The sequence below is a fragment of the Centruroides sculpturatus genome, unplaced genomic scaffold, assembly GCF_000671375.1.
Source record: "Centruroides sculpturatus isolate CEXI.00-Female unplaced genomic scaffold, Cexi_2.0 scaffold389, whole genome shotgun sequence".
Classification (NCBI taxonomy): Eukaryota; Metazoa; Arthropoda; class Arachnida; order Scorpiones; family Buthidae; genus Centruroides; species Centruroides sculpturatus.
The window spans coordinates 407,127-434,826 of NW_019384624.1; the positions used below are offsets into that span (position 1 = coordinate 407,127).

Sequence of the window (27,700 nt, forward strand, 5' to 3'; positions counted from 1 at the left end):
TCGTGGGCTCGACCCGATCCACGACGAGTATAGAAAAAAAAACTCATTTAGTGCCCAGGGGCGGAGTTTGTTTTTTTTTGGGCTAAGTTGGGCATCGGATTCACGACTACGTCACCCCGCCAGGCCGACGAGTGACTCGCGTCCTCTAGTATAGTTTCAAAAACTAGAAAAAAGCGCTACATTAATGAAAAAAAAAGCATCTTATTTTTTCGTCTTTTTAAAATACTGGCTCGTTGCAGAATATTATTAAAATTAACGAACGACACATATTAATATTTATATAATAATAAAACATTTAAAATCGTAAAAATAATAAAAAACACGAATATATTTTTTTCATATTTTCATATAATTCCGACAGCCGGACGAACGGGCGACACCAAGCGGCCGTTTCGAGAACCATCGCGCATCGACAGACGTACCGTTGCAGAAGTGGAAGTAGAAGAGGAAGAAGAAGAAAAGGAAGAAAAATACAAAAAAAAAAAAAAAAAAAAAAAAAAAAAAAAAAGTAAAACGACGAAGGGAAAGGAAGAAGATCGTAATGACAATGAGTTTCATACAGGTGGCCGAGGAAGAAAACGATGAACCGATAGAATTGCCGTGCGAAGACGACGGGACTTTACTGCTAACGACATTATCTGCACAATATCCAGGCACTTGCGGACTGAAATACAGAAATCCCGAAACTGGTACCATGAGGGGCGTTCGATTGTTGGACGGGCGTTTCCATCCACCCGAATCCGGTTGGGGCAATCTGGTGTACATCGGAGTCTTTCCTAAAGGTGAGTCCGTGCATTTTAAATGGCAGCTCCGAGGAGACTCTCTAAGCCTAATACTACGGTCGCGTCTCGGAAGTGATGTTTTTTTCGGTTTAAACTCTGCTGGAAAGCATCCTCGCGACGCGTTAACCTACAGATTTTGCGTAATTGTTAAGGTAGGCGGGTTTAGGTGTTGTTACGTTTAATTCGGGTTTTTTTTTTTTCCAAAATCACGTGGGGAGTTTAGGTATTTTTGGGGAAAATTGAGGGTGGAGGCCGGCGTCTTGCGTCTCCGTAACGTTTTGGTGGTGTCGCGCGCGTGTCCGTCGGCCACGGGTGGACCGGCTCTCGGTTGAGGGACGTCGAACGGGCCGACCGACTGCGGCTTGATTTGGAACGGACGGGTAAATGCTACGGTGGAGAGAATTGCTGGTGATTTTAACCAAGGTCGACGTTTTCGGACGGATGTCTTTGGGTTACGTGGATCCGTGTTTGATCCGTGCGACCCGAAGATCTCTACTTGCTTTTGTTAAAGTTATTTGTGTTTCTTGCCTCGGTGGTGTGTTTATTCGTCCGTTTCGAATCGAGCCGTCGTCGTTTTACTTATCCGGCCGTACCGTTTGTTTGTATGTACGACTGCAACGGACTGTTGTCGGTTTGCATATTCGAGCAATGCACCCGTCGTCCATTTGTGTATCTGAGCGATGCGCCCATTGTATTTTAAAGTAGTGACGTGTTAGATGCGTTACGTGTGACGAAATTACAAAAAGTGGCAAGTGCAGATTATAGAATGGTATTTGTCCGGTAGATTGATTTTGATTTTCTTTGTGGGCTCGACGCATCTACAAAAAAGTATGTGATTTGTATGATTTCATTGCATTTATTAAAATTGTTTTTTTGTAACTGTTAATGGTGCAGTTTGAGTAAAATATTTATAATAATCCAGTTTTTTTTAATTAAAAACTGAGCGAAATGCTTACTCATTTGTCTTTGTGCACTGTAACATTGAGAGATGTATTGTCTGGATCTTCAGAAATTTCGAAAAGTTTGATCCTTTTTATTCTTTTATTAAATTGAATTTATTAAACATTTAAAACTTGAGTGTCTTCGAGCCGTGCCGACATGTCTTTGGGAGACTGGGTATTTTTAAATACTACTTCTTTCTGCTTAGTAATGAAAGTTATAGATTTAATAAATAGATTGGCACAGACAATTAGCTTTGGTGTATTTTCATGTAAATTCCAGCCGAAGAGGAGTCATGGAAGACTCTAAATGCATACTGGAAATTAAAGCTGTTTCTTTAAGTTAGTTTATTTATGTCCTCGTCATTGAACATACAGTAAGTCCAAAATAATAATAGTTCATTGCTAAATGAGAAGTGTGTTTAAACTTGTATAAAATCCATCTTTGGTATATTTATTCTGAAATATATGATATTGTATATTGATTATAGTTTACATAGTTGTTTTTTAATATCACAAATTATACAATAAAATAAATTTTCTGAATTACAAAGAAGAATAATTCTTCTGAATGGTATTATTCCAAATATTTTCAGTGTACCGATATATAAAAATCTAAAAATGTTAATTTATATGAGGAAAATAATAGTTTTCTGGCTACAAAACTATATTTATTTTTCCAAATTTCAATGACCAGCGACATGTTTTCAAATAATAGTGTCTTTGAGAGTCTGTCGCTGTCTTTGGAATATAGTGAAATAGTTTTATAGATACAAAAATAAAATGTAAATTCAATTGGTGTGGTGCAGTAATTTTTTGTTAAATTGTTTTCAGAAACATGATTTGACTTTTTTGTTGAATCGTGTTTCTGCATGCAAACCGATATTTCAAAATTGTAATCGCTGTAAACTTGAGTAACAAATAGAAAGCAATGTTACTTAAACACAATAATGGTTGACCCCCAATTTTGGCATTATGTTTTTTGCAGGCAAGCTTTGTGTTGTGCTTCAATCAAATTTTGGTTTTGCACCTTTTACGTTTGTTTTTAGCCCCATCTTCAGCGGTTTACACATATACAGTATATCTAACAATAATCCTTTGAGTTACTATTGCAGTAAAATTAACATAACCATTCAATGCTTTAGTTATTTACTTTTGTATGATGTATATTTAATTTTATAATACATGTATGACAGCAGGATATATGACTGTTATGAGTAATTATTAATGATATATTATTTATATGATTGTTAATAGTTAATCATGTAAACTATTGATTATCAATCAATTAATCATCATATAATTTACCATATAAATATCAATTATTAATAATTTTAAAATGTTAACATTTTTTTTGCAAATTTGGTGTATGTAATTGTTTAAGTTTGCAATTTGTACAGTTCGTTAAACAAAAAAACAAGGAATCTACAAATATATTTTACAAGAAAACACCTGCTAAGCTTTGGGTATAAATTACTTCTGGAATATTGAATATCGGTTTACAAAATATGTCCTTAATGAATCCAGAGAGCTTTTCCCAACTCGAGTTACAATCTAGTATGATTGCATCCTGTTTCTGAAGGTCGGACTGCTTTGACAGCATTCGAAAGTCAAATTGTCAAATCAAACTGTTGTTGGTTTATGTTGGCACTTGACTGGGCCTGCTGTTTGCATCTTGACAGACTGGCTGCCTGCAATAAATTTTTCTTTTGCATGGGTCACATGAGTGAATTTGCCTGCAAATATAAGCACTAATCTACTGGCCAAGCAGGGAGGCATTTTTAAAGAGAGTAAACTGGCTCCTAGCATTCCTTCTGATACTTTTTTAGAGCTTTCCGAAGCCATTGAAATTTTGACTGGATGACTTCCTCCCAAACATGATTCAATTATCAGAAAGTCAGATGTATGATTAGTTATATTGTTATTTAACACTAAGTATTGAGTACTATCGCCAAAGGCCTCAACACAGAATCCGAATATTCTTATAGTACATCTGCCATTATTAATTTATTTCTGTGTACTCCCAGTTGCGAATCACTATTATATTTATACGGAGACCTGATATATTCCTCCTTCTTGCTCCCTTGACACAGCAGCACAACATGGGAGCAGAAGAGAGAATATATATTTGAACATTAAATGAAAAAGGGCAAATATGTAATCTTCAATTCTAGTTGATAGTAAATAATTACAAATTGTCAATGAAAAGTTTAAATGTTATGCTAACATTAATATTGAAAATTAAAAAAAAAAGTTATCAACAGTGCTTGCTGTTTAAATTTATATTGTTACACACAGGACTACCATGTTACAAATCCACACTAAGTCTTTGCTGATGACATTAAAACTAAGAAACTCATTCAAATAGGTTGATTGTTCTTGGTGAGTTGAAATTTCTTATTTGAATCTTCTTTATTCAAATTTCTATTTGACAACTATTTTATAAGCCATTTCTGCTGAATCTAAATGATGATGATAATGAACTTTTAAATCTAGCAGAATATTTTTATTAAATGAATGTTTTGACCTCTGTTGCAACATTGAGATATAGAAGCCAAACACATTTAACAAAAATGCTAGATTAGAAAATTAAGTGTTTGACTATTCTGTGTTGTTATAAAAATATATAACAAAAATCACTTTGTAATTTACTTACAAAATATTCTTCTTATGATAAAATTTATTTATATACAGAAGTTTATTAATCTGGCACTACTTTGTTCCAATAGGTGCCAGATTACCCAATACTTTTGTAAAATTCCATAAGTTATATGCCAGGAGTGGTCAAACCTTGTCATGGTAGGAGCCATACACTGCATATCAGAACTAAATGAGAGTTGCATCCTTCATTGGAATGCCTATTGCAGAGCTGCATCATTATATATAGTTAAAATAATATAGTTACCACTGTTCAATAGAAATATTACTATTGTTTTACTGTACTTTATTGGTATGACTAACTGGATAAATAATCATTTAACTCTCTAGTTTTTTCGGTTTCCCATTTGAGGTCAAGTTATGAATTACATTTACGATCCTTGTGTATATTACACTATGTAATAGTCAGAAAACTTATTACTTACATATATACAATTTCTTTATATAAACTCAGCGGAAGCTGTAATAAGACTGCGTACACACTAGGCGTTTTAAAGAACCAAGAGTTCTACTAAAGCGCCCGAAAAACGTGCGTTTTAAGAAAAATCTATAAACGCGCACTTAACACGCGCTTGGCCAAAAGCACGCGTTTGAGTGTGCACGCCTATGTAGAACTCTTGGTTCTTTAAAACACGCGTTTAAAAACGCCTAGTGTGTACACAGCCTAAGAGTCTAGAACAACCGCATGCGAGTTATGAATCACAGTTTTCTTACTAGTTATATGTGATCAAAAGTTTCAGACATTGATGTACTGTACAATTTATATTAGTGCATGCTGCCATGTGTTTTCAATTTATTTACATACATACACTCTCTCTTTCTCTCGCTCTCTCTTACATTAATTAGTGTATGACTAGGTCGTTTTAAGACTGAAAAACATGCAAAGTGTAAGTGAACATATTATTGCCTGCAGATTTTAAGGCACTGTGCATTCGAAAAAATTCTGATTTGCCAAATACCAGCATCCTAAATTACAGAAATTATCGATTACTTTTCAGAGGGTGCCAGATTACTATATATTCCAGATTATCAGATACTGGATTAACAAACTTCTATTTTACTTCAAAATATTCAAAAGCCTTTTAAATTTCTGGTCGGTGCGATACATACCAATTGTTGCACGATTGATTCTAAGAATTCAAAATAATTTAAATAATGATAAATGACGTATAAAAGAAAAATAAAATGAACAGTTGTCTAATAATTTTAATATTCTGAAGTAAAGATGTGAGGAAATTACCAATAAAATTAATTACTAGGGCTTGCTTTTATGCATAATATAAAACATGCTGCGTGTGCATTTTTTTATCCACTTGCATAAATCTGTTACATTAAAATTTACTTCAAGATTCTAGGAGTGTTGAATGTAGGAGATCTTTTATACAAATTCATGCAGTAAGCCCTCTATTTAACAGACTAATTGAGAGGAAGAGACATCCATTATAGCCAAAGTCTGTTAAATTGAACATATTTTTTAAATTAAAATATGATTAATAATGAACTTATAATGTATGAGATTTATTAAAATGTTATAACGTATAGATGTGAATAAAATAACAATGTTACTTGAGTGATTCATATATATATACACTGCTATTATAAATGTAAAAATAAATATACATTAGGAATAAAATTCTACAGGAAACAATAATGCTGACTTGTTAGAGTTGGCATTAATGTTTCCACCACTAACACCGACTCGCTGGCCTAACTTTTTAGTGCATATTGTTTTTTCTTTTTAACTGAGGATCTACTATATAAAATATTAAACCCATATTATAAGATATTCTGTTTAAAAAAAAAATCCATCACGGACTTAATGAAAATGCTTTAACCATTTTAATAGAATGTAAAATAATACAAAAATGCATATAAGTATAAAGTAAGCAATAGTTGCTTTATTTCTATTTTTTAATTACTACAGGCAAAGCAGCGAGCTGCCAGAAAGTGGCCTCTCTTGATGCGACAAAACAAGTAATGACCTGGACTAAAATAAAAGAAATGGCTGTTTATTCGGGTGGTGCCAAATCTTTTATTACACAAAGAAGAGGCGTTTCGGTCTGTTTTGTTAAACGAAACTGTTTTTTCGTGTAATGAAAGATTTGAATATCCAAATAAGCAACTTGGATTTTCATTTAAAATTTGGTGATAAGATTTTCTTAGTTCGAAGATTAAGTGTTCAGAATGATGTCGAAGATTAAACATTTGAGCATAAAATTATAAAATGTCTTTACGTAAGCTATGTTTTTATGTTCCAATTTTTTGGATTGTTTGTCTGAAACTTTACTTGAGAGAATAATAAGTATATGTGAAAGTTTTAATGATATGCACTCATGTTTTTTGTATTATTTCAAACTCCATTAAAATAATTTTGTTTTTTATTATACAAAATCTGAGATTCTAGCTAGTACTTGTTGAAGGCCAAGTACTGACAGGTATATATTTATGTATCCAAGGCCATTTTTCAAATAACTTTATCGTTTTATATGTTTCCTGTGACATTTTTAAAAATATTCCTGATTGATGATGTCTGTATCTTTCCTTATAAGTAGAAGTTTAATCGGTCGATTATTGACATTTGGGTTAGAACAGATCTAATTACTCTTTATGTTAATTAATAAACTTTATGCAAGATGGCATGTGTATAAATTCTAATAATTGATTAATTAGATTAGGTTTAATTTAACCCAAAAATAAATTAGTTTGGCAATTGATTCGGACTTTGAATTATATTTTTCTGGTTCTTCCTTTTTCTGTCTTTTATGAATTTATTAAGCTCCACCGGCTCTGCTAATTTTCGTTTTGACAAGTGTAACAAAGTATAATGTAACTGAAACTTTATCTAAATTGTTTTTCACGTTTAAATTACTATAAATTGTCATATACATTTTCTGTACTCTCATTTTATCTAATAGTAATGTTTCCCTTGTAAATAGAGCAGAACTTATTTTTGTATTACTTAAACCATGGTGTGCACCACTAATCTAAATCATGGTGTTTAAACTAGGTTTTCCAGACTAAATCTGTCCTGCAAACATATTTGATACATCACATATAAATAATAGAAATAGGCCTATTTTTCATATGTATGGAATATATAAAATATTTATGGCCTTCTACTTACAACTTGTATGTAATTTGGCCCACTGGTTGATAAGTCTGGATACCACTGATCTAAACCAATGTTCTATTAATGTACAGTACCAATGTTCAATTCAAAAGCAAAAATAAATTGTATAAATTTATGTTCTTAAAAGATAATCTAAAATTAATATTCACTGTACATTTTAATATAAGTGCTGTATTTATTAGAATAAATGTGCCGTCTATGATGTTTTTCATCTTGCAGCTGTACTGTTTATTAGTTTGTGCTTACTGTTAGAGGGTAACTGTTAATGGAATAAATCCTATAATTTTTTTATTCAATTATTATTCAAATGCTGATGACCCCTCAACATACACACTTTATCTTTTCTCTGGTGATGGCACAAGTAAAAAGTATAATATACAGTTGTGCAAAAAAATTATATTATATATATATATATATACACACACACACACAATAAAAAAAATTAAATACAGACCATACAGACTATAATTACAGTCTTGTGTATTAGTGATATAGTTATGCTACACTTACTAGTATTAATTCCAAAATTGGCTGGAATCTTTCATTAATATACACATGATGTATATTACGGGCGTGGGCAAGCAAGAGTTCAGTGGGAGCCGAAATGTAGGTTTTACAAAATGCATGGGAGCCGCAGTTCTGTACTTTTTTTTATTCTGTACTAAAATTTTATTATATAATATAAAACAAATATTGAATATTTTTAATAAACATATTTTCACAAAATTGTGAAAATAAAATTGTAAAAATAATAATAAAAAGCAGAAATTAACACTTTCAGCAAGAGCCGCACATAATTCAAAAAGAGCTGCATTTGCCCATGTCTGATATATTAAATTCCTTTTAAGTTGCAATATGAGTTATACAGTCGACCCCCTATAAGATCATAGATACGTTCCATTCTTTAGGAATCCGATTTCTTACGATTCCTTCCAATCACAGCCCGACACGTGTGAAGTTTACGGAGTACGGCTGATTGAAAGGTTTTCTTCCATAAAATTAATCGATTCTAGACTAATCCGACTCAACATTTCCAAAATACGTATATTTTTTTGGAAATAATCCGTATAAACTATGCTATAAACAAAAAATTGTAGGATTACTTACCGAGTGTGCACTATTTGACATCGCCATTGCTCAAGCTTGTTTTCGTCGCGGAACAGCTCAGCAAACAGCGGCCGATTTCTAATAACTTATTTTTCTGCAAAAACTTCGTTGAACTTTGGAAACATCATTAATTAATTTAATATAAATAATTTTAATCGCCGTTGAATAAGAAATGTTTCTTTCACAAGAAATGTATAAAATTACAGTACTGTATTAGACTTACGGTANCGGAGGAAAGTAGTTCGGCTGCTCATCCACTATTGGTCCAGACTCTATCAATCTTGTCGCGAAACGACGTTATAGGAGGTACATTATACGAAAGTTTCTACAATTTTTTTGCTACGTTATAGGAATTGTCGTTATAGGAACGTACGTTATAGGGGGGTCGACTGTACTGTATTAGACTTATGGTACCTAATTTACATACTGTACAGACGATAGTTAGCCTAAACTCTTTGTAGCGTGGGAAATATATATATAATTAAGTTAATTAAGTAACAAAGTTACAATAAATTAAGTTAATATATAATTGTATATACAGTACCTAATTTATATATAATACTGTACAGACGATAGTAATCTCTCCATAGCGTGGCACTTGACGGCGGAAAATAGTTCGGCTGCCTGATGACGTTTTATGTAATTATAGGAGTTTCTTACCGTTTTTTACGGATATCGTAGCAATTTTTTTCGCAGTTTTATAGGAATTGTAATTATAGGAACCTGTTTTATAGGGGGTGTACTGTATTTGTTTTCATTGTGTAGGAATTGGTATATGTCAATGAAACAACATTCCACTAGTTTAATTTCATTGACTGTCTATTTATGAAATGGAGTGGAAGGGAAAAAATTTATGCAATTAAAATATTAACATTATTTATTCTTTGACCTTGTTCTGTGAATACTATGAGGACCTTTCTATCAAGTCCATTATGAGTTTGGCCAGTCCCACTGTTGGGCAGCTGTCTGCTTGGCGAGGCCCGTTATGTCTGGAATGGTCCACCTCCTGCAAAATTCTTGGGGGTTTTTTCTTTACTCATCCAAATTAGTTTCCAGTTCCCTAGAGCAGTATTGGTCTACCACTCTAAGGAACTTAATTTTATAAGGTAAAAATAAAATCAAATGTTCTGCCATTATCTTCTGAAATAGAAATCATTTTCATCTCAAAATAACTAGATAAATTATGGTACCACTTCTGATTTTCTGTAGGGGGAGTAAGAGCTATGTAATTCGCAGAATATAGATCATGTACCATAGATGAACCTTTGATTTGGATTGGATATATGTGACATTTTTTGAGGCTTATTTTTTTATATTTTAAGAATTCAAACAGTTCACATAACAGACGTTTATTTAGACATTGACAGGTCACACAAAAAATGACTAAATAATTCTAACAAAAAGAGCTGAACTACATAAAATAAAAGCTCGTAAAAATTAACTAACACAAAGAGAAACTAAAATAAATATGTGGGTTCACAAACTTATAACAAAACACAATAAACACTAAACACATAACAAAATTGAACATTTTTAAGAATACACAAAACAAAAGCCAGTCCTCTCTGGCAATCAGTATATCAAAATGAATGTTTACACACATGACCGTTCAAATCCAGCTTGGCTCCTTATTGGTTGAACCCCACGTGAGGAAGGTTCAGAAGGAAAACTTCCGCAGCCTTCATATTCTCCCTACTTTACCTGCTTTTTAGAAAATTTTCTTAATTGTTCTACTTTTTGTCTTTAGGTGATAATACAGAATCAGTTTTTTTTCTAAATTAATCATATGTAATGTATATTCTTGGCCCTGCCATTTCTTCCATCAGTTGTATATGTAAGGCAAATGAATTACTAAAAGATGAGTTTTAAATTTCTTTTATATGCAGATCTCANCAAATTCTTGTTGGTTAACCTGTTCCGTGTTTTACACTTGTTTAAATTCATAAGCAAAAACGCTTGTTCGCATACATACCATGTTTTCCTGAAAATAAGACCTAGCAGAGGTTTTGCTGAATTGCTAAATATAAGGCCTCCCCCCCCGAAAGTAAGACCTAGTAAAGTTTTTTTTTTTTTTTACTCGTAATGGTCATTGACAGCAGGTTGAAAATGGCTGTTTGCTTTTTGAAAGTACAGCAACTGATTGGTCAGCAGACAACATGCCACATGGCATGATTTGCATAAGACTATGGCTTGGAATCACAGATTTGCATAATGTTATGGCTGGTGATCACTAATTGGTCGGCCAAGAATCACGCCACATCACATTTGTATAGTGTTATGGTTCAGTAAGCAGTAATTGGTCATCGAGCCCGATGTAGATGCTATAAAAAGGTTAAGTTGAAGCAAGAGTGGGAAGTCCACTCCAACGGAACTTTGTAAGTTCACTTCGGTTTTATTTAAGTTCAGTTCAACATGACCGGATATACGTNGGCAATCAGTATATCAAAATGAATGTTTACACACATGACCGTTCAAATCCAGCTTGGCTCCTTATTGGTTGAACCCCACGTGAGGAAGGTTCAGAAGGAAAACTTCCGCAGCCTTCATATTCTCCCTACTTTACCTGCTTTTTAGAAAATTTTCTTAATTGTTCTACTTTTTGTCTTTAGGTGATAATACAGAATCAGTTTTTTTTCTAAATTAATCATATGTAATGTATATTCTTGGCCCTGCCATTTCTTCCATCAGTTGTATATGTAAGGCAAATGAATTACTAAAAGATGAGTTTTAAATTTCTTTTATATGAAGATCTCAACAATGTTAAAAAATTAAATTCTAGTATTTAATCAATTTTCAATGAATATCACAAAGGGAAGAGTTTTGTATTAGGTTTCCTAAGATATCGTATCAATTTTCCATTAAATTAGGAGAGAGTTTACTGATATGTAATTAACAATGTTAAAACTCCAGTATCAATGTTTGGCAGAGCTGTGGCTACAAGGAAGCTGCAAGATGGTTGTTTATTCGGCTTAGTTGGCAGTGCCTGCATACAGTAGAATCTTGTTTTAATGGATCACTCAGGCACAAAAAATCTATTATATTGTGAACAACGGATTTCTCACACTCCTGGGAAAATATCTGTTGTTCGAAAAAAATTTTCATTTTAGATCCCCTACGTAAAGAACATCTGTACTTGAAAGTATTCAGTCCTGTTGAGATTTCTATTTTTTATTTTATGTAAACATGTATATTACAAGATAGTACAGTATGCCATAACAAAGCTGACATAAACTGTATATGTAATAAGCCAAAAAAGTGAAAAAGTATGTATGATCATTAGCACTTTTATGATATGTTAAAAAAATTTGTCCATCTTGGTTTGCTTTGATGATGCTGTAATGTTTCTGGGCTTCTTTTGGTGGCATCGTCAGTACAAAATATTACTGTTATGTGAGCACAATTTCAAGGTGCGATATTTCTGAACATGTATGTGCGGCACATCTTTGTTGCATACATGCACACATGTGCATATCTGGAAGCATTAAGCCAGAAGTAGTTTCCCACCACTAATTGATGTGCTACAGGAGGACAGTGTGTGGCTGCAATGTTTGCAGTGAGAACCATGACAATTATGCATTTAGTTTGTACAGTGTGCAATATGTTTTTTTAATTCGGTATTCAGAAACACCTAATTATTAATTAAAGGTTGAAAAAAATATGATGTTTACCGAAGATGGAGCTAGAAAACAATCCATTATTCCGAGTTACGGATCTGCTAGAGGTAAAATTATATTGATTTGGCAGGACCTAGAAAAAGATCCAGTATTTTGAAAAATTTGTTGTTCCATGATCTGTCAAAACAAGATTCTACTGTACCATGTATAATCTATGTACCACGCTTCGCTTTCATCACTAGCTATAGCCTAATGCTGATGGATAAAAGAAAAATACCAGTCAGAATTTTTTCAGTTTGTTTTTGTAACCCTCTGATGATTTATTTCTGGGTATGGAAAGGAAAGTGATATTCAGTAAGCTTTATTTACATTAAAGTGTTTTGGTTTCATGTATTCTTTTAGCTCTAAAAGAAAAGAATTGCCAAGTTTATTATTGTCATTTTAATTTATGACAAAATCCCATTTTAATGTTTTTACATTTGTTTTCAGTAGTCCCAACTAGTGCTTTATAAGAACAATTAAATTCAGGTTTCTCAATTTTACTGTACATCTAACTTGAATTTTAAGGAGTCAGACACCAAAGGTCATTTTGATTTGATGTTTATAAGATAGGATACAGTAAATGATTTTTGGGTCCCAAAGTTTCTAGTGTTTGCTTACTCTAGGAAGCAAAACTTAGAAGTTTTGTAGCTATTTCATGGGAGCAGATGCTTGCTTACTCTTTTAAGATCTAATATGCAGAACTATTCTTTTTTTATAATTTCAACTTGATTGATATTTAAGATTTCAAATGACGGTTTTCTGTAGGAAATTTTCACATTAAAAAATAAGTAAATAAAATTGAGGCACAGTAGAACTCCATTATCAGAGGTAACGTTGCCCGATGCTGCCTTGGATAACCAAAAACTCTGATATTTGGATTAAAAATTACAAATATCAAAGATTTATACGATATCACATTTAATTTTAAGTCTTTTTTTTTAATACCTTATTGAATTTAATCATATATAACATGGGTGGGCAAGCAAGAGTTCAGTGGGAGCCGAAATGTAGGTTTTGCAAAATGCATGGGAGCCACAGTTCTGTACCACGATTTTATTATATAATATAAATAAAATATAAAACAAATGTTGAATTTTTTTAATAAACATATTTTCACAAAATTGTGGAAATAAAATTGTAAAAATANAGTTCAGTGGGAGCCGAAATGTAGGTTTTGCAAAATGCATGGGAGCCACAGTTCTGTACCACGATTTTATTATATAATATAAATAAAATATAAAACAAATGTTGAATTTTTTTAATAAACATATTTTCACAAAATTGTGGAAATAAAATTGTAAAAATAATAATAAAAAAGCAGAAATTAACACTTTCAGCAAGAGTGGCATGTAACTCAAAAATAGCCGCATTTGTCCATGTCTGATATATAAGAATATTTTTTACATAATTTATTATACAGCTAATATGTACTGTACCGTATAGTACAATAGTTTTAAGAATAAAAATATGTATTAATTAACTCGCTCCCTATTTTTGGTAGTAACAAATATTTAAAAGTACACAGATTTTGGAGGAAAACGTCAGAAAAAAGAAGTTGGCCGAATTATTTTATTTGATCGGTGGATTTTCAACGTATTTTGTCAAATTTTTTGACAGATTCTACGAAAAATATTTGTTCTAAATTGCTACGTTATGATCATTTTTGATTTTTCATTGTCGAAAACCAGTTTACATTCTGTCTAGATTTAACTACACTCTAATACTGTACTGTTGATAAAGAAAAATATAATTTTGACATTTAGATAACTTTATATAAATCTACAAAAGCAATAAAATTGTTTTATTGGTCTAAGTATTTTTAACCGACCTTCTGTCATCGAAGACTAGAAGAAACAAGTAAAACAGCAAAACTGTATTTGGGACAAGACTATCTCGGAGACAGAATCACTTTGATGCTCAAGGCAGGTCTCATTCTCATTCTCCTATCTTCTTTGATATTGCTGCTTTTGGGCGTGATCATTCAAACTTCACCGGCCACGACCACGAGATCGTCCAGTTTTAAATTTCTTTTATATGCAGATCTCAACAATGTTAAAAAATTAAATTCTAGTATTTAATCAATTTTCAATTGAATATCACAAAGGGAAGAGTTTTGTATTAGGTTTCCTAAGATATCGTATCAATTTTCCATTAAATTAGGAGAGAGTTTACTGATATGTAATTAACAATGTTAAAACTCCAGTATCAATGTTTGGCAGAGCTGTGGCTACAAGGAAGCTGCAAGATGGTTGTTTATTCGGCTTAGTTGGCAGTGCCTGCATACAGTAGAATCTTGTTTTAATGGATCACTCAGGCACAAAAAATCTATTATATTGTGAACAACGGATTTCTCACACTCCTGGGAAAATATCTGTTGTTCGAAAAAAATTTTCATTTTAGATCCCCTACGTAAAGAACATCTGTACTTGAAAGTATTCAGTCCTGTTGAGATTTCTATTTTTTATTTTATGTAAACATGTATATTACAAGATAGTACAGTATGCCATAACAAAGCTGACATAAACTGTATATGTAATAAGCCAAAAAAGTGAAAAAGTATGTATGATCATNTGCGTATTGGTTCGATTATAGAACGATTGTAAACGTTTCAGAAAATTGATCAAATTGAAAATAGTTCGTTTGATTTTCGGCAATTCTCTTCAGCGGTAGGTGTTATATAACAATTACTATGGTTATTGAAATATTGGATGTAAATGGGGTTTGCTTGCAAAACCTCCGCTGACGAAGTCGCGGGTAACAGCTAGTATATATATAAAATGCAACATACAAGTTATTCTATAAATTGGTCTTTTCTGGCATTTCCTTTAAACATTCAGGCACGGTTTGTTGTATTTACTAAATACAAGCACACATTTTCTGAAAGAAAACATTCTTATCTGTAATGCTATCTTAAGATATATTTACTATTGATAGTTTGTCATTTGAAACCGGTTGTGTTTTTAATTCTTATCTTTTATCTTATTTGTATATTGGGATCCTTCATAGTTTTATTAATTAGTGTAAAGTAGAGTAATGCTAACAAAAATAAGTTTATGCAAAATATATTTTTTATACAAAATAATGGTGACTAATTGGTGCAAAATTGTTCAAAGAGTTTGAAACCTACTGTAACTTTAAAACTTAAAGTGGTTTGCAATTTTAAAAATATTGTATTGATTAAGCAAGATTATAAATATGAGAGAATTCATAATAATGTAATGTTGATAATTTATTTATTTCTATTTTTGGAGCTGCTTGCAGTTATTAATGTTTTTGCTTGTGTTCAATGGCATCATCGGGCAAACTAACAACAGAAAATTGCCATATAGGCATGGGCTTTAGTTCAAGTATATCCAGTTGAGTGGTGGTATTCAATATTTTAAATATAATGTTAATGAAAACAAACTTCTTTGGGTTACTATTCAAATGCAGAACGGAACAATTAATTTTAAAAAATAGAATGGTACATAAACCAAAACTTCTGGCAGGTGAAAATGCGCGTGCCCAGCATGGAAGTAACCAAAAGGGAAATAATAAGTTATTTATAATGTGTAATGATTAATAAAAGGTAAACAATATACATATATAAACAATGTATAATGATTAATAAAAAAAATAAACATACAATATATCTTTTAATTAGGTTTCTGTTACTGGTTTTGTAGACTTTAAAGAATTAAAAGCTATTGGCTTTCTTCAGTAACATAACACATAACAAGCAGTTGTCGATATAGTTTTATTGAAGGAGATGCATTTTGGGTGTAAGATCATGATGTGAAGAAAATAAACAGTCTAAGGACTGAAGAGGGGTCATTAAATCCCGAAATGCATCTCCTTCAATAAAACTATATTAACAACTGCTCCTTGTGTGATGTGTTACTGAAGAAAACCGATAGTTTTTAATTCTTTAAAGTATACAATATATCCATTTAAAAACAGAATAAAACAATTTTCATAAAAAATTGAGTTTTTTACCAGCTCTTGGCATGATACTAAATGATAAGTAAAAAATGATAAAACAGTACATTTATTTTTCATTTTAATAATTTTGATTGTGTAACAAATAAAATTAATTTCTGATTAAATTTTTTCTAGTTAACAATTATAATATTTATTAAAGGACTATTTAATAAATTTCCACTTTTGTAGCAGATTACACTATCATCAGTATTTGTTATTAAGTACCAATGTTCTATTGTTTTCTTTTTTAATCAAACTTTTTTTGATCCTCGCTTTCAAATGAGTCGCAGTTGCTTGTCCCATCAAAATGTGTCAAAATCTCGTTTCAAAATGTGAATTTTAACCCCCAAAATCTTACGGGTTTAGCTTGTAACTGGAAAACACCTTATTAAAAATTTATCAATTCTGAAAAGTTAAATTTGAATCAAAAATGTTTAATTCCTAAAAGATATTCTGCCCCAGTCTGCCATTGAAGTCTGGCAGTTTGGCATCTGTTTCCCTTGCCGAAGGAAGTATCAAGGAAACTGAATAAATGACATACATGAGAATATTAAAAAACTTAAAAATACAGTATTGACAAAATGAGCTATTATATGAGACATGTTTGGCCCTTCCACATTGTATGTCTGATTGGACATCAGTTTAGTTACCAACTGTTGATGCCAATCCAATAATTGGTCAGTCACTAATATGCATAACATACATTCGTATAAGTCAAAGTAGATTTTATCATAAAAGGAAACCATATTAGATTTTATCTAAAGCCATTTGGAGAATTCAAAGGCTTTAGTAAAATGAATTCTCCATATTCATTTATTCATAGAAAATTTTAAAACAGTCAGAAATCTTAAATCATCTATTACGGAGTTCCTAACTGTACATTTTTATATTATGTATAATTACGAGAAGAAAACACTTTTGTTCTAGTTGTTTCTTGGCCCTATTTTTTTTATATGTAATTATTAATCCAAATGTCTGTGAACAATGATTAGTTTGGATTATTGAGAGAGTGATGCATAATAATTGAATCGAAGAAAGTCATCTTTTTCTTCGTAACCAATTGCAGCCTATTTCCAAACTTTATTACTTAAAATTTTTTATGAATAGACAACTTATTTGCTGTTGTCAATTTATAGCATGTAATTATGCCACGTCATATGTTAAAAATTGTAATTGATTAATTGCAGAAAACAAACGCAAATCGGACGAACAGTTGGAAAACAGTACGGCGAAAACAAAACGCATGGAGAGCCGTCAGAAGTGTTCCGACCTGATAGTGCTGGGATTGCCGTGGAAGACTACGGAACAGGAATTACGTCAGTATTTTGAAACGTATGGAGAAGTATTAATGGCACAGGTAAGATTTTATTTGCCCCGTGTCAATTGCATTCTGCTTTATGCATTTGTGTGTTACCGACGTTGCTTGCTCGTGAAAAGCCATCTGTGGAGGTGCTTTTTAAATCCTAAAATGATGGTTTAAAATATTGCCTATCGGAGGCATAACATCAAAATGCCACAACTTTTTTAGAACTATTTTAATGTATACACTATTTCAGACTGGAAATTGTTTTCTAAGTAACTTTTTAGTGTCATGAATTTTCTATAATAAGTAGAAAAATGTAAAATTTTTTAGAAATAATCTATTTGTAATATAAAACTAAACAATGAAATATATGAAAATTTGGAAAATTAGTTTTTTCTAGCAGGAGATCGATTAGTTAGCTGGTCGAATGTCGGCTGCTTTTTGTGTTCTGTTCGTCAATATACCGTATAAATGATTTTGTAAAGTTCTTCCGACAATGGGCTTGGTTTTTCCAAGATTAGTTATTAGAGATATAGTAATTAATTTAAATTTCTGTGTTCCAGTAAAGCAGAATTTTGGTTTTATAAAACTAAACTATTAAAATTTGAATCTTTTGCTACCCTTTTAAAATATTTATGTATCGTATACAATTTTAAAATGATGTTGCTGGATGGTAGTTAAGTTTGAATTTGAAGAAAAATCTGTCGGAAAAGCAGTTTCCATTCATTCACTTTTGCTGTACTGGAATATGGCTTAGACAATCGACCTTTGGCAACAAACAATTTTTTAAAATTTCCTTTTAAAACAGTGTAAATATATCTGATTAAACTAGATAATTTTAAAATCAGAGCCGGTATCACGTACCATTTATTGTAACTTTTGAAGTCTGTGCATTCCCATACATCTTAATGTGTTCTGCATAATTGTTAATGCTAACAATGTTATTGACTTTACTTACAAGTATGGAAATTATTTATGAAAAAACTATTAATAAATAAATTCAATAAAAATATATACACTTTGTGTTGATAGTCATGTAAATGTAAATTCTAGTATTTTGCTGTTAAGACATTTTTGTAATAACAAAATATAGCAAGAATTTTGACATTGCATCAACGTCGTCTTCAGGCAATGCAGAATATATTAAAATACCATTAGAATGTTAGTTTAAAGTAAAAAGGAATGCATGTTTAAAATTTGAACATAAAAGTATGGAATATACTGACTTGGATAAAATGGTAAAAAGTAAGTAATAAGCTCTTAAATTAATAAAAATATTGCATATTTTTATGTAAGGTATTGAATTAAAAGATTAATTCAATGACTTACATCAAAAAATGCAATCTATTTGGGTCTGGGACTTCTAAAGTGGGTTTATTTTACGATCCTAATGTAGAAATGTGTGAAGATTCTCAGATAAAAATAGACTCACGTTCAACATATCATCCAAGTAGTGACATTTAGGCCCATAAAGATATAACATCGTCTAATACACTCCCAGAACGTTCTGTAGTATCTCTGTTGCTTAGGATATCCCTACTTTTCATTAGTCGATTTGAAAGTTTTCTGTTTGTGGCCCCTACATAATAAACTTTTGTGTTTGTATTTGGTCGGTTTAAACGGACTGTATAAGTGCCAAATTTTTCTGGAATGTTAATGTTAATTTTTCAAAAACATTATTATTACATTAGAAAAATTGCAGTTAGGGATTGAAAGAATATTTTATGTTCTTAATGAAACTAACAGACAGAAAAGAATAAATTTGGTCTTAGAGCATAAACGAAGAGCAAAAATGGTGTTTTTGTAAAGCTCTCTTGTTTTTGCTTGTGCTCTGTTATGCAGTCCCGTCATAAGTTTGGGAAACTAATTTCTCTTCACAATTAAAACTGATCTATGTATTGAGTAAATAGTTGTTTTGCATTTTGGTTTTTGCTTAGATCCAAGAAACTGGCAAATGTTTCCTTGATGGTTTCACTTACCTATCAGAATGCTGTGGACATTTGAGTCCTACAAATAGTCTACAATAACAGAAACAAATTTTTGGCTTTTCATGTTTCTTTTAAATTTTTTTGAGCGTAATATTTGGGATTGATTAAAATTGTTCCAAATTCTGTTTGAAAGATCAGTTAAAAAACTGCTGATTTTTCTAAACACATGTTTAGATGGTTATCTGTCATACCCAATAAGTAAACAAACTCTATATAACTAGTAGCCCGGGACGCCCCCTAGTGAGCGCTCTTTACAAATTCTCATGAGGTACGGTTCCTTTGACTTTTTTATTCTTATCAATATGCTCTACAGCTCTGTTAAAGTCCCAATCGTGTCATACGAATCTAAATTTCTACCTATTAAACATTCTATAAATACTTTAAAAATAGTTTAATTTGTTTATTTACCTTTGCTTGTAAACCTCGATTTTAAATGTATCCGCCATTTTTTCAACAAATTTCCCGTGAGTCAATGCACGACATTCACTAACTTGTAAGTCACAGGATGTTGTAAACGTGCGGCGCAAGGTTAATCAAGGCATATAATAATTATTTATACTATTCCGTGGTATAAATAATAAATTCATATTACAAATAAAAATAATTTATTGTTAATTTAAAATCATCGCTAAGGCGCCTCTAGTGCCCGTTTTTGGCATACCGTTACGCTGATGGACATGCATTTAATGGGTTATATAGATAGATTTTCATCTTTCTCGGATTCTGGGGATTTGCCGCATTGTTTGACTGCTATGTCTTTTGACAAAAAAGTATGACCTTGATTAATTTGGAAATAACATCTATTGATACAGTCTTATTATGCTTTTTCACATTAGCTTTAAATTTATTGTTGAGACAAAATGCTATTCGATTTTGCCTTCCAAACCATTTAGCAAAGAATCAATGTGATGCTGTTAATTTTCGTGTTTTTTATTTGGTGTTTTGGATAAATTATTTAAATTGTCAAAACCACTTTTATTCTGGTCACACACTTTTTTGGAAAATAATAAACGAGGCCAACAAAAAGTTTCCAAAATCTTACACAATGCAAAGCTAAGGAATATTAGTATAGAACTTGGTTCTAAAATGTCTAATGAATTTCTTTGTAATATTCTTAATATTTAAATAATAATTAAATTAGGGTGCTGGTTTTTTATTTTTAATAAGATCTCGAACCAAAACTTCTTTTAAACAAATTTCCAGTTATACAATTAAGTTGGGTATTTGTCGTGTTTTCCCGATCTGTTATAATTGAATTAAGTTAATATTTTCTGAAAAGGTAAGTTCCAGAAAAAATGAAATAATAAATTACAAAGTTTGTTTTAAAACACAACAGTACAGTACAAGTAAAATCTGACCTTTGAAATTCCGGCAAGAGATTTATTAGAATAACAATTTACCAATCTTCTTCAGTTACAATAAGATGTATTGGTACAAAACGATATGTTCCCCAAGTCCATAAACAATAAAAAGTATGCAATATGATACCTATATGCAATATAAAAAGTATGCAATATGATACTTAGTAGAGGTAATGTGTTGATCTCTATCAACACATTACCTCTACTAAGTGTAGTAAAAGCGTTAGTGTTTTCTTTTGGTGCATCCTAGACAAATACGTAAAGCATGTGTGCAAATGATTCTGTTTTGTCTACGGTCAATAATATACTTGTTTTAGAGTGGAAACAATGCATTCTGTACACATTTAAGATTTTAATAGAGAAATACTTACTGAGTTTTAAAAAACAATTTTTTGTAATTCATAGATTTCAAGTTAATTATAAAATTCATATTATCTACAAAATAAATAACTAGTTCTACATCATTTAAAACAAAATATCTTGATACATAATGATATTTTAACAAATTTTAAGAGAAGTGCCACATTTCGAGGAATGCTCCCGGTTCTGAGTCATTAGGCATCATATGCTGTAACGGATGTAAAATTGACACAAAGTTTGAGCCAAAAATTTTGGAGATCAAAAGAGCTCTTAATAAATTAATTGATTAAACGAGTATAATCTAATTCTTTGAATTACTGTTTGTGGGAGGTGCAGGTTTGATTTTTGTGTCCCCGTTAAAATAGATTTTTGTGATTATCCGCTTATCCATCGTAGATTACCCATACACTAAAAGTGCTAGAAAATAAATATCAAAAACACAACTACTTTAAAGTTGGCAAAAACTGTTTAAAACATTTTTTAGTCTAAATTTAGGCTACTGTCAACATCAAACTAACTTTATAAATGGAGTAGAATGCTTTTACGTTTGAAAATGTTCGGTCATGCTGCTGTTATAATTTTTACGTTTTTCTTTAATGCTGAGGATTGCCTAAATTTAGGCTAAAAATGCTTGTGTTTAAATATGTGATTTTTGGTAACTGTATTTTTTGATTATTTAAAGTAAGACCAAACTATTCAGGAAACTAAAAATGTTCAGAAATACATTTGTTCATCCTAAGGTCATTTTTGCTTACGGCAAATATGAGCGACTGTCTTATTTTAAATTCCTGCTTGTAGTTTTGTGATTATTATGTCGCTTGCCAAATTTTGTTACAGTTACTCTAGAAAATAATGACTTTCTCTTGAAGTATCGTCATTGGATTTTAAATAATTCAATGCTTTTAATTTATTTGTTTCTAAGATTACAAGTTTTTGCATTGCTTAATCATTTAAATTATGTTTATAGTTTGAAAAAATTATTTTAAAATATTTATATAGGTCAAAAAAGATCCGAACACCGGGCAGTCGAAAGGATTCGGGTTTATCAGATTTGCAAATTACGAAGCGCAAGTAAGAGTTTTAGCAAAAAGACACCTGATCGACGGAAGGTGGTGCGACGTAAAAATTCCTAATTCAAAGGTAATGTCATTCTCAAAGAAATTTCTTTTATTTTGTAAACTTATTTGTTTAGAAGTTCTTGTTATTATGCCGGATTTAAGCACGTGTATTTGCCGGTGCCGGTAACGTTTGGTGCTTGCTAGTAGAAAAACTGTAAATGTGTTCCGACATGTCAGTGGCATCAGTGCATGCAAAGATTTATAAAAAAAAGTTGAAAATTTCCAACTTTCTGGCATGTCAGCGAGGAATCTCATAATGGCATCGGTGAATGTTTGCAAGTGCAACCATCATGCTGGTCTATCCATGCATGTGAAGATTTTGACCCTCAAGTAATGTTGTTGTTATTAATTATTTTTCAGATACATTTTATTGCAACCAATAATTAATTAAACATGGATTCTTTTTGAGGTTAAAGAAATGTAGAGAAAGTCGAAAATGATTGAAAATGAATTTTACGATCTTTTGGGAAAGATCGTAAAATTTTTAGAAGTGTGATGATTATTTTAAATGCATTAAAAAGTCAAAAGAAAATAGGTTAAAATGCAATTATTCATTTAAATGAAACTTTTAGCTAAATATGACATTCATAATTAATTGTTATGTAATTTACTTCTTAATTATTACTTGAATTTTACAGCTTCTATATGTATTTTTTCAAATACATTGGAAATTTCACAGTGATGTTATGAAATAAAAAGAAAATATTTCATTTAATAGTTTTCAATTTATTATAGAATGTTTGATAAATTTGCTACAAATTGGGATCAGTTCCTGAGATTTTGATCATTTTATTAGTTAATTTTTATAGTTCTCAATATGTTGCTTGGCTCTTAACTTATAGTATTAATAGATTATGATACATATCATTTTACAGAGTTCCTTATGTCAATAGGAAGTAGCATAAAATTTTCTCTGGAAAAACTTATCATTTTGATGACATTACTTCCCATTGGAAGTCACAAATACTCTGTCTGTGTGTGTGCATGTTGTTTCGGTACAAAACGTGATCTCGTTTGCAGATTTTAACATGAATATACTTAGAAATTTCCATTAAAGAAGCTAATCTTAATATGATGATAATCTGTGTGTCTAAACTTTGATTATACATAGTATTGAGAAAATATCTATGCAAATTTTTCTGATGGATTAAAATATTAAATTTTAATAAAATTAAAATATTCCAGTTTTAAAATATAAATTTCTTTTGCCAAATCATGATATCATTCCAACGGAAAGAAACTTATCGTATATTTTATAATATCGATAACGTTTTTATTATTGAAGATAAGATTTTCTGTATAAAAATAAAATCATAGTCAAGGACTTTATTAGACTGTGATAGCAGTGATACAGCACCCTACTACCAAATGGATGAGCCAGTGTTGGATTTGTACAGATAGATCGGAGATTTGTTTGACTGCATCAGTGTGGAATCGGCTGTCTTGCATGCTTCCGTGGTCGGGCTGGGAAGGCCATGCACCTATCCTAAATGTTCTTTTGTGATATACTACAAAGAGTTTCTTTACCATTATATCAGCAGTATCATGGTGTACTTAGTACTTAGCTACTTCACAATACCTTTTCATAGATAATTGCCAAAATAAACAAAACAATATTAATATTTGAATTGATAATTGAGTTGTCAAAAAAAGAAAACGCTTTGGTTCTTGTCCTTTTACATGTCAATTATTAATAAAGCCAGGGATGCACAACCTTTTCTGAAGAAGGGCCAAATTAGAATTAAGTTTACTGACTGGGGGCTGGACCTCCAAGTGATTAATGCGATGGCTGAGATTGGATGCTGGNGGTGCTAATGACTTTGTGAAAGGGAAAAAGTTCTACACTTAGAAACTTCGAAAGAAAGAAAGAAGAAACTTCCCTGTACCGTCCGCGGGCCGCATAAACATTGATAGGGGGCCGTATGTGGCCCGCGGGCCGCAGGTTGTGCACCCCTGATAAAGCAATTTACTCATAAAAAAAAATTCATAATAACTAAACTTAACAATTTGTTTTTTGTTACTGTGTAAAAGGATTTTTTCCCCCTTTATTTTCTTACATTTATTAAATAAACACAAATAATTATCTTTTGACTAAAACTTTTTTTTAAAAATATGCATGGTACCAATAAAATATTTATAATTTATTTAATAAATGAATTTTATATTAAGTATTAAATGAACTGAACTATCTTTAAATGTTTACTTTTGTAGCAGGATGGACAGGCTTCCGAACTGAGCAGGAAAGTGTTTGTTGGGCGTTGTACGGAAGACATCACATCCGATGACCTACGTGAGTATTTTACAAAATATGGAGAAGTGACCGATGTTTTCATACCAAAACCATTTCGAGCTTTTGCATTTGTCACATTTTTGGATCCCGAGGTCGCTCAGAATTTGTGTGGCGAAGATCACATCATCAAAGGTACAAGTATCCATGTGAGTAATGCCGTTCCAAAGAGCGAGTCTATTGGCCACCACGGTAATCGTGGCCACGGAAGAATAGACGGTCGGGGCTGTCCTCCGGCCGTCGGCGGTCCCGGGATCGGCGGTTTCGGAGGAGGACCCGGCACGGGGGGACCTTTTGGAAGCGGCCAAATCACACACCACAATGCCATGGGCATGGGTCTCGGGAACAGCGGCGTCTGGAATCAGAGCGGAGTGGGTCACGGAGGAGGTGGCCACCGCAATGCAGACATTCCTAATCTGGCAACACTAAGCAACAGTCTCGGTTTGGGTCCCGCTGTCGGATTGGGAAACCAGAACGCTCAAGGAGCGGGTCAGGGAGTCAACACAACACCGCCCACTTTGGGTATGGGCGCGCTTAATTTGGGTGCCGCCTTACCTTTGAGTTCTGTCGTAGCAGCTGCTTTAGGTCAAGCTGGACTTGGATTGTTTGGTGGAACATTCCAATCTCAGGGAGGTGGAAATCAGGCCGAAGGCCAAGGCTTAGGAAATCCTGCCAATAATCCAAATCCAAATACCTCAGTAGCTACTTCTGCTCCAAATTTGGGAGGAGGCGGGGGAAATGCACCGGGAGCTGGTTTTTTAGGCTGGATGAATCAAAATCAAGGAGGAGGAGAGGGAAGTAACGCAAATCCGGGTGTGGGAGGTCCCTGGCCCCAAAGAGATGGAAAACAAGGATTCGGGATGTCGGTGTCACCCTAGATTTCAAAAAAAAACAAAACGTAAAAGAAAATATTTTTGTTAGGCTTTTAATTAATTCAGACAAAGTAAAGTTATTCAAATAAAACTGAAAATATCAAAATAGTAACATCTTTTCCTCTTAAACATATTACCATAAATATGCAAGAGATTTTATTAACATTTTTTGACTTTTACCGAAAAGTAAATCTTAAATCTTTCAGAAACTATGGTATAAAAATATAATCTAATAGAATTTGTTCTATAGCAAAACAATTACTCTAAAATTATTTAAAAAAAGGGTTGGCAGAACAATTAATTTTAAGATCAGAATGACGGTAAAATTGTATAATGTATCATCAGTCATTCATGTATTATAATTTTGTTCCTGCTGAATTTTGTATTTTATTTTCATTTTCTTCTTAGTTTTGGGGGAAATTAAAAAAAAAAAAAAAAAATTACTAGTACAAAAAATCCTTGTAAATTTATAATGTCTGTCTTACTGATCTATTGTTGTGAAAAATGAATGTATGAGTTTTTTAGTATAGCATGTCTCTGTTAAAGATGTTCTTAATCACTCATTGTATATTTACATCTGTTAAAGAAAAGAAACACTAAGTAGAAAAGTTTGAAATTTTTTTTAAAAATTTTAATTATTGTATAATAATTCTACCTCAATGAAAATAACTATTTGTGTATTTATGACAAAATTTAACCTTACTTTCGTTAAAGTAAAACCAAGATCGTTGCATTCTTTTAAATCAGATTGCCGACGATTGTATTCGAATTAAAATTTAGTAGCAAAATAGTTAAAAATCGTATTTTGCCGAGGAAAGTTTAGTCGACTTCTATATGTTCCAAACTAAACAAAGTTATAAAAACTGCCAAACTTTTTAAATTCAAAAATAACTATTACACTTTGATTTTAAATTGTACAATAAACTACTGTACTTTTATGTAAGAATTAATTGTTTTTGGAACACTGGTTAAATTCTAGAAGTTGTATTTTTACACGAAGGTGTTCAAACTTTGATTCAAAACAGATGTTGTCGAGTTACGTCACATAAACCCTTTTCAGTATTAAGTATAATTTAATTTCCTACCGCGATTTTTTGAATGAAGCGTCTTCGCGGCACCATAGATTTTGCAGGTTGGTTACGCGTCGAAAAATAAAAGCGTCGGATCCATTTGAACGTTTTCTCGTTACTCTTGGTTGATACTTTACGTGGTCGGGTTAAATTTTGATATTAAATTGTTGTTTTCATTGATGTTTACATGGAATCTGAAGATAAAAATATATGACAAATGTTCTGATTATTATGTCAAAAAAAAAGAGAAAAGGTTGTATTTGAGACTTTTAAATGTATGACTGTACTTTAGTGTCGAAAGATAATTCTGTATGTAAAAAACAAAGAAACTTATTTTACGTCGTTCAGCAAGGCTGAAAAATCTTCTGCGACCAACCATTGTCTGGCATTGGAAGCAGTGTGCAGTGATTAGAATGTTTGATATAGTGTGGTGACTGGGGCAGGTGTGATTTCTTTGGATGGATGTATCATAAATTATTAAAAAAAGGAAGTGCCTTCCTAATAAAGAGAGGAAAATAAAAAGAATAATAATAATAATAAAGTTAAATTTTACTATTTTCATTGACTGTAAAAATTTCAGTTCAGAGTACGAATATAGTACGATGACTGCAACTGCTCTTGTAGAAATGATAAATGTTAATATGTTGTGTAGTTATAACGAAAGAAAAATGTCTCATGATGTCTATCACTTTGAAATCTGGTGCTCTGTGTAAATGCTAAGTTTCAGGAAGTGATGCGAAATATATAAATCTATATATATATATATATATCTGAATTTTGATTAGAATAATTTTCTGTGAGATATTTGTATAAAGTTATAGATTTACTGTCATTTAAGAATCTGACAAATACTTTTCTTTCGTACCGTACGATGCGAGGAACGGATTACGTTACGCTGCTATATTTTCTGTTTGTAAATCAAAGTATGCTTATTGTATTTGAGTACATATTACGATGTTATTCCCTGTGTGTGTGATAATTATGTAATAATAAAACAGTTTGATAGTTTTTATTTACACAAAGAAGAATGGTGTGTCTGACGTGAATTGTATGTTCATTGAGGACTGTGTGTACGATAGTTGGTTGTTTCAATAAAATCACTTTATGGAA

At 31.7% G+C, this 27,700-nt stretch overlaps 2 protein-coding genes across 3 annotated transcripts in view; both read left to right on the forward strand.

Moving 5' to 3' along the window:
• Positions 1 to 508, forward strand: part of LOC111625568 (alpha-amylase 2B-like) — a 42,885-nt gene extending 42,377 nt beyond the window's left edge. Inside the window, exon 9 of the mRNA XM_023368743.1 lies at positions 362 to 508. The gene's annotated coding sequence lies outside the window, so the exon portion shown is untranslated. The remainder of the gene's footprint in view (positions 1 to 361) is intronic.
• LOC111625570 (TAR DNA-binding protein 43-like) lies at positions 401 to 27,700 on the forward strand. 2 transcript variants are annotated; one of them, XM_023368746.1, is made up of 4 exons: positions 401 to 782; positions 17,419 to 17,588; positions 22,243 to 22,383; positions 24,573 to 27,700. In XM_023368746.1, the coding sequence occupies exons 1-4, from the start codon at positions 542 to 544 to the stop codon at positions 25,524 to 25,526; spliced, it is 1,506 nt and encodes a 501-aa protein (XP_023224514.1). In that variant the 5' UTR covers positions 401 to 541; the 3' UTR covers positions 25,527 to 27,700. The 2 variants fall into 2 exon arrangements, with proteins under 2 accessions (XP_023224514.1, XP_023224515.1); XM_023368747.1 differs by having other exon boundaries at positions 24,576 to 27,700.